The sequence below is a fragment of the Atta colombica genome, unplaced genomic scaffold (assembly GCF_001594045.1).
Source record: "Atta colombica isolate Treedump-2 unplaced genomic scaffold, Acol1.0 scaffold123, whole genome shotgun sequence".
In the NCBI taxonomy this organism is placed as follows: Eukaryota; Metazoa; Arthropoda; class Insecta; order Hymenoptera; family Formicidae; genus Atta; species Atta colombica.
The window spans coordinates 671,613-679,738 of NW_017259210.1; the positions used below are offsets into that span (position 1 = coordinate 671,613).

Consider the following 8,126-nt stretch of genomic DNA (forward strand, 5'->3'; position numbering starts at 1 on the left):
ATTAAAAAAATCGTGTTTATATTTCAGCGTTCCACGTTAAGAAAAAAATCTATGTTATGAGTTCGAAGGCGAAGTTCTTGTCATTGAAACATTCCATGGAAAAATGTCTAACAAATATCTCAACACGCGGGAACAATCGAGAGATTTATTTACACCGCCCTGGAATCCATGGGAGCCTTGTCTGGCTCGTCTACAGATAAATATGTATATATATAATATATGTAAATATTTATATATATATATAGTATATATATCTTTTTTCTCAATATGTTATGTATATGGATAATAAATAGTACTTTGTTTTCTGGCACATTGTCGGCACTCCCATCGAGGAGAACGCATATAGATATAGATATATGTAAATCAACTAGTCTACCAACATCATCGTCCACACGCGCGCGCGGATGTGCGTGTCTCGGAATTAGAGAGCTTTCAGGAAAGACATTATTGTTCTAGTCGTAGTTACTCGTGGAGGAGCTACATAAAAGTAAGCAGAATGGATCCGCTCGTAGATAAGATTGTTTGAAAAATAACATACTTCATTATTATTCTCACATGGGAGGTTCGATCACTTTATCGCGCCGTATTAATCGCAAAATTCAAATTATGTATATCCTAGTTTGTTTTACACACAATCTTACTCAACACAAATATATAGATGCACGTGTGTATGGGATATCTCGTTTTTGTCTATCCACGCGAATATTGTCGCGGATTCACAACAGCGCGAGTAATCTCGGCGATATTCACACAGACCGCTCTATCTGTCTCTCTCGTTTTTTCGCGAAAGTGACGCGTTTACCTATCGATTTACAGATTTGATTAAAGAATATATTTAAATATATATATGTATATGTGTATCATAGAGCTATATATATAAAATGTATTCAGTCTGAAGTGTGTAAAGCGATCGTACGCGATCTAAAAGAATTAGAAAAAGTTTTCTTCCCCTTTTTTTGTTTTTCCGAAATAACTTACAATCATTGGTGGCGACTTATCATCATAGATACAACAGCACCGGTGGCACGTAGAACGGCGACAGCGTTATTATGATCCGACTTGGTGAAGTCGATGCCATCTACCTCCAGGATCTTGTCTCCCGGCCGAAGAGTACCCTGAGCTGGTCCATCGGGATTCACTTTCGTCACGATTATTCCCTGCGATAAAAAGATCATATATTCTTTGACGTATCTCTTAATACGTGAATAAAATTCCATTTCATGTAAATTACATGAGTAACACGTACGGTCTCTGCACCCGCTACTCCACCAGCTATACTGAAACCGAGACCTGGATTCTTCTTCACTTGAACAGGCAGCTGCAAAATAATGTAAGTACCAAAATTAGAAAAATCATTATATATCCATAACTATTACAATTGAATTATTTTTTAATAGACAAATTCATAGAAAATTATAAAAATTTCCTTATTTTTAGCATAAGTATAATTTCCAAATTAATCTTTAATCTTCTTAAGTATTTAAATTTGTTAAAATTCTACTTTTCTATTTTTATTTCCTACATATATTTTTATTCTCCTGTAGTATGCTATCCAAAAATTATTTATATAAAAATAACACCGCATTTTTCAGTGTATCCTATATAGAACAAACAAAGCATTTCAGCATTGTACCAATGTTGTAATATTTGTAATAATGTTGTATTGTTTAATGCTGTATAAGACTCCGTTCTCCATATTTCTCGCAAACCAGACTACCTACCACATTTGCGTTTTTGTGAGGGCCAAACATCCACTTGAACTTCGGTTTCCTCTCCGAGTTCAGCGTCTCGTTCAACGCAAGATTCGTGTGCTCCTTGAAGCTCTCGGTGTTGAAGTTTGTGTCATCTTGAGATTTGCCGTTCGTACTATGATTCGACATGTCTCGGCCCGAGTTGTTTTCGCTCTTAATGACAACGGTAGCAGAAGAGACGCTCGATGCATCGATGACATTTTTGTTTGTTTGAACGGGAGCGTTCATCCGATCAATGTTCGTTAACGCGTCAGTGGTGACATTGACATTATCGCATGGACTATTGCTTGAGGCGTTCCCATTCGTCAGCTTCTTCGATCGATCGAGTGGCTTCACCACTGCCGATAATGGACTGCGGTACTTCTTCCCCGTTATCGGCGACGTGGGTATACCGGAATACACGTTCAACGTTCTATTCACGTCATAATCCTCTCTGGAGACACTCCTACTTGAGCTTGCATCATTACCTGAGTTTTCTGTGTGTTTCGTCTTCAAAACAGGAATTTTACTCGGCCTGAGAGCACGATCGCTCAGTTCGGAATCGGCGTCAGGATCAGAGATTGGTGTACAATTCTGGTCCACACTAATCTGATCAAGAGAACTTATCCGCTCGTTATCCATTGGCTTATCATTCAAATTAACGAGATTTGCTCGATCGCTCGATGACACAGATGCGCATTCTTCAACTTTCGCCGATTCCGTGTTCATATCCAAATTTTTCTGTTTCGTTACATCCGGTAATGGTCCGACCGAATTTAAGAGCGAATTGAAAGGTAACGAAGGTGGAGCCAAATGCGTATCCGCTTCGATCGCTGAAAAAAGGTGGAGATTAACGTTAAATTTTTTCTCTTTAAACTTAAGCCTAAAAACAGAACAGTAGCATAAATATATGTGATAAAAATATGTGAACAAAAGAAATATTTGTACACAAATACTCCTGCAAAGTTCTATCATATCATTTGTGTGAAATCATCCCATAGAAAGCATACCAATACTTCTTTTTTTCATCATACAGATGGATCCACTTAACATTGTTTTTTTCACCTATACAATGTTATTGATATCTTTTTTTTTTTAAATTTTCTTATCTCGTGTCATATTATTTTATTTATTGTATTGTATTTTATGTATTTTTCTTATTATATTCTTTGTTTACTTTTCTTTGTTTTTCCTCTTTATTTTATATTAGAAGGCTTGCCTAGAACTAATAAATCCCATCTACAATTTTGTCGATAAAATTTCTTTTCAATGTCATACAATTTTTAATTCGTTGGTTTTAATAAAGAACGATAACATACGGTTATTAAACTGCTGGAAAAGAGCGGCTTTCTTGGAGAACGCTGCCGCGATGTGATATGGTGGCGGAGCTGGCGGTACGTCGCATTTCGATGCAATAGCTACCCGCATCTGCTCGCCATATTTGCCGTTCGTAGCATCGGCGGACATCGTCGTTCTATAGGGTTCAATGAACTTCTCGGATTCTACTATTTTCGCCGTGTTCGCCTTGGAGTACTCGTCCGGTTTCCACGTGGAGTTGACGTAATCGGCCACTGTAGGCGCTTTCGTGACATAATCGGACGTGGGATTGCGGATGTACTTGGCCTCCCGGATGTCCGGACTCTTTTCTTTTGCTAGTACGGTCTTGTTTGCCTCATCGGACGATTCCTCAGATACCGAGTGCTCTGCCGCTCCAGAATCGACCGGTCTGTTGTTCTTGTTGTAATTCTTCGCCGTGTGACGATCGACAGAGGTTGTAGACAAAGGTACGTTCTGTCGAAAACATGATTTATTAGTACGATAAAATTAAACGCGCAATTCTTTTAACGAGTCTTTTTTATTTATTTATTTATTTATTTAATAGAAGTTTATCATTTAATGTTTTAATAAGAAAAAATTTAACATAAAATCTAATATTGTATTACATAATTAAGTTAAAAAAATAATATATATAACACAGTATAAAGCTTAAAATTTTAATAGTTATTCAAGAAAATATATTAAGTTCATTTGAATCAATTCACAAAAATATCTCACAATCCTCAAGTTCAAGACAAAAATGCATGAGACAAAGTTGCTCAATTACTAGTAGCGAATTCGATTGGACGCACTCAGTGCACATTAAAATCATCGTAAACAAAATAACATAAAGATATATTTATACATAAATATAAAAATCGATTAAATCCTGAACTCAATACATTTTATTATGCTATTAGGTAAAATATGTATTTTATAATTCGAAATATTTGCATTTCACTTTTATATTCAAATTAAATCAGTGTACAAATGGTTTTAATATACACCAGTGCGCACTAGTTCTTCCAATCGAATTCGCCATAAGAAGAAAGAAGACGGTGACTTCGTTGATTTTAAGAAAATTACTTTAAAGTCAGGTCAAGATTTAAATTTTTTTAAGTGGCCTTTTTATTTTAAATTCATGCAGCCAACTTAAGGATTTTGAGATATTCTAATAATTAATTATACAATGAAAAATATCATATATCACATAAAATATCACGTATCATATGAATACCATCACATATCATATGAAAAATATCATTTATCATTAGTGTATTTATGGCAAAACAACTGTATTATAAAAAAAAAGTTTATGCAAAAGAGCAACAAGTGCTTACTCTTTGATCATGAATGGACTGATGATGCAGATTACGAGCGTGCCTAGCGAGATTGCGTAGCTCCTTGGGGTAAGGGGTCGGTGCTCGATGAAGTTGCCTGGGAACTTCGGAATCTACCTCAGCAGCGAAACATATTCTCTTGCCGTTTCCGATGATCGAACTCGAAATCGGTCCTGTGGTTTGTGCCATTTCTAAAATTGAAATTATAAATATTACTACACGAAGATGCGATTAATGCAAAAAGAAAATATCTAGAGTAAAATGCTGATGAATGTACGCGATGTTTTTCAACGGAAGCACTATTCCATGTCATTTTCTTAATATCTTACCATTTCATTCCTCTTCTTCCTGTCCCTCTTCTACTAGCAGCGTGAATAAATTTCGCATTTTTATTGTTAATTGAAGATGTGCATAAGCCTGATAAAGCGTGTTTTTTATTTGCAATAGTGTAAACTGAGACAAGCAAGAAGCTGTTTTTTATTAGTTTAGATATAAACAAAGAAATATTAAAGAATATATAAATAAAGTTATTTAAAGGAAGAAATGCAAATATTGTTCCGTAAGTTAGTGAAGATCTCCAAACTATTATTTGTGATAAGTGAGATTTGTAAAGAGAGATTAATTGAAATTGAAGTATCAAATAAATTAAACGAAACTATATATTAAAAACGGAAATAATAGGCACTTACGCTCTAAATCTTGCCGCGGTTTCTGTGGCAGCATGAAGCAGCTTAACACCATCATGTCCTCCTCGCAATTGAACTCCTGCTGCAATGGCACTAACGGCTGGCTCTGATTGTCACTCAGCCACAATGCTTTCAGGTTACTGAGATTCAGCATGGAGACTGGAAGAAACTTGATGCAATTATTGACGAGATTGAGCACTCGCAGCGAGGACAAATGACCCAATTCGGGCGGCACCCGCGTCAGATTGTTCGATCGCAAAGAGAGCAGAGACAACGACGTGCAGCTGCCAATCTCTGCGGGCAACGCGCGCAGATAATTATTGTCTGCGTTGAGACAGTGCAGCTTGCGTAGCAAGCCAATCGAAGATGGCAAGTACTCGAGAAAGTTTTTAGTGATTATAAGCTCCTCTAAGCTCGACATCTGGCCGATGTCGTTCGGCAGTGCATTCAATTGATTGTCGTCGATCTTGAGGGTGACGATCGTGCGCAGGTAGCATAACGTGTCGGGCAGCTCGTACATCTCGTTCGAAGACAGATTCATGATCCCGATGTCACGCCAGCCGCGTATCTCCATCGGGAGCGCGTGTATCGCGTTCATCGTGCAGTCGAAATGATTCAAGCGGTAGAGCTGCTCGACATTTGCCGGGACACGCCTGATGTCGTTACCGTCGATCCATAGTTCCGTGAGATTGATGAGATCTCCAACAACTTCAGGCTGAAAACAATAATATAAACATACATAACATATACATAATTCTCTACACATACTAAAATTGAAATTGAAATTCCTGCACTGAAATCCATGTAAAATTGAACTGAATATAACTGCTATGAATTTTCTCTATTAATTTTGACAGAAAAGAAACATGCATTAATAAAAGTTATTAATAAACGGACCAAAAAACGAATAAAATAAATGGTATGTTTTAGAGAAAATACAATAAATTTGAATATTAAATTTAATGATTAAATTCTTTAAACTTGATGTTCATAAATATGTTATTTTTAAATGTATAATTTACATGCTTTGCTCGTTTTTTAATCTATTTATTGAATTCAATGCTTTCTGAATATATATATATATATATATACAATATCAAAAATCATAAAGTAACTACAAATGTCTTTTCTAAGACAACAAACGATTTTGAGACATTCGTTTAAAAACATAAATAAATTAAAAAATGGATATGATTTAACAAAAGATGCATTCTTACTAATTCCGTGAAATCATTGTTGCCGATATCGAGCCTCTGCAAATTCACCAGACGGCTCATACTCTTGGGCAACGTCATCATGTTGTTCTCTCGCAGTTCAAGCGTCCTCAAGGCTGACAGTCGTCCGAAGTTAGCCGGCAAGTATTCTATGTACGCGTCATTTATGTAGAGCTCGCGCAAGCCGACGATATGTGTTATAGCATCTGGGAAACGTTCGAAGGGATTGACACTGATATCTATCGAGCGGAGACTTTTGCACTCCTTTATGCTGTCTGGTAACTCCTTTATACCTGCAATAGAAGTATAATCTATACAATCTATACAATCTATACAATCAAATATAAGTAGTTAATCTATATTGATCATAAAAAAACCACATCGATCAATAAAATTGTATAAAGTTCTTAGAATACAGTACTTTCCTTTTAGGAATCACATCGATACAAATGACATTTTATTCTTCTTAACATTTGATGAATAACAAAGATGTAAAGATATTTGTGTCTCCTAAAAGGAAAGCAGGCTACATCTCGCAAAAATTGAAGATGTATTTACTGTTCTTGCTGAGGTCTAAGTATTCCAGGTTGATCAACGATGCTATGGCAGGTGGTAATGTAGCGATTTCATTATCGCTAAGCGACAGTACTCTCAATTCGTGACACTGAAATAGCGGTCTGGGAAGATCTCTTATCTGAGGAAAAACAAAAAGAAATAAGAAATATTGAGTGTGTTGTCATAATAATTGCTTTCCATTTTCACACGAGTAATACTGAGTCTAAAATTATACGAGTATTTTATGCTCAGATAATAATATCCTTTCTTACTTTGGTGACAAAGTTCTCGTATAACAACAGGTTAAACCTCATGTTTAAAGTGAGTTAATAAGATTCAATAAAATATACAGCCTTGAATTTTCTGCATTTCATGCAGACTGTAAATAAAAAATTCAGTTGAATCTCATTTGTCAGAGTAAAAAGGAAGATGCAACCGAATATAATCATAAATGAGATGTCAATGAGAATTATCTGAGTTTTAGTGTACATAGCAAGCAATTAATTGATACAATCGGCAGATCGGAGATCTTCTGAGAAGATGAACGCGGCACTCACTCTATTGGCGTCGAGATACAACTTTTCCAACGTTCTTTCGTAAATGAACACATCGGGTGGTACATCGTAGAGATTACAATGATTCAGCTGTAGCTCACAGACGTCTTCTTCCTGAGCTCTCAGACACGCGGCGCACTGCCACCAAGAGCTACCCATTTCATGTGTGTAAAACTAGAAACGACACAGTCATACATGACATTAATTCTAATAATTTACATATTACTTAACTGTAATAAATTATGTTAGTTAATTAATTTATATAGTTTAGTAATTTAGTAGTTTACTTTTAGTATATTACAAGCACAAATCAAACTTTAATAAAACTCCAACACAAATTCGACATCATAACATATTTTTGAAGAATTAAAAATTTAAATCGACATTCCATACATAGCTCTATTTTCATAGAAAAAGTCTAGTTTAACTTGTCATCCAATAAACTTCTTTGTTTATTAAAATTTTTTAAGTTTTTCAATCTAATTTTTTAATTTCACTCGTGATTATTCATAATAAATTATTATTTAATTATAACTTATTTAGTATTCAGATTAGTAATAATAATTAATCAACCATACCTAATTAAATAAGTGATTATTTAATAATAATTCACTTGATATTCAAATTGATTGAATTATTAGATACTAATCTATGATTAGATACTAATAATATCAAATAAATTATATATATACAATTATATAATTATTTAAACACGTATTAAAAATATTAA

The 8,126-nt window shown here is 34.9% G+C and overlaps 1 protein-coding gene across 1 annotated transcript; it reads right to left on the minus strand.

Moving 5' to 3' along the window:
- Window positions 1–861: 861 nt before the first annotated feature.
- On the minus strand, window positions 862–7,555 carry LOC108694715 (protein lap1). Its single transcript, XM_018204357.1, has 9 exons — window positions 7,400–7,555; window positions 6,846–6,981; window positions 6,291–6,580; window positions 5,077–5,788; window positions 4,388–4,578; window positions 3,050–3,521; window positions 1,722–2,563; window positions 1,247–1,318; window positions 862–1,157 (listed from the first exon to the last, which is right to left on the minus strand). The coding sequence occupies exons 1-9, from the start codon at window positions 7,553–7,555 to the stop codon at window positions 981–983; spliced, it is 3,048 nt and encodes a 1,015-aa protein (XP_018059846.1). The 3' UTR covers window positions 862–980.
- Between the last annotated feature and the right edge of the window lie 571 nt (window positions 7,556–8,126).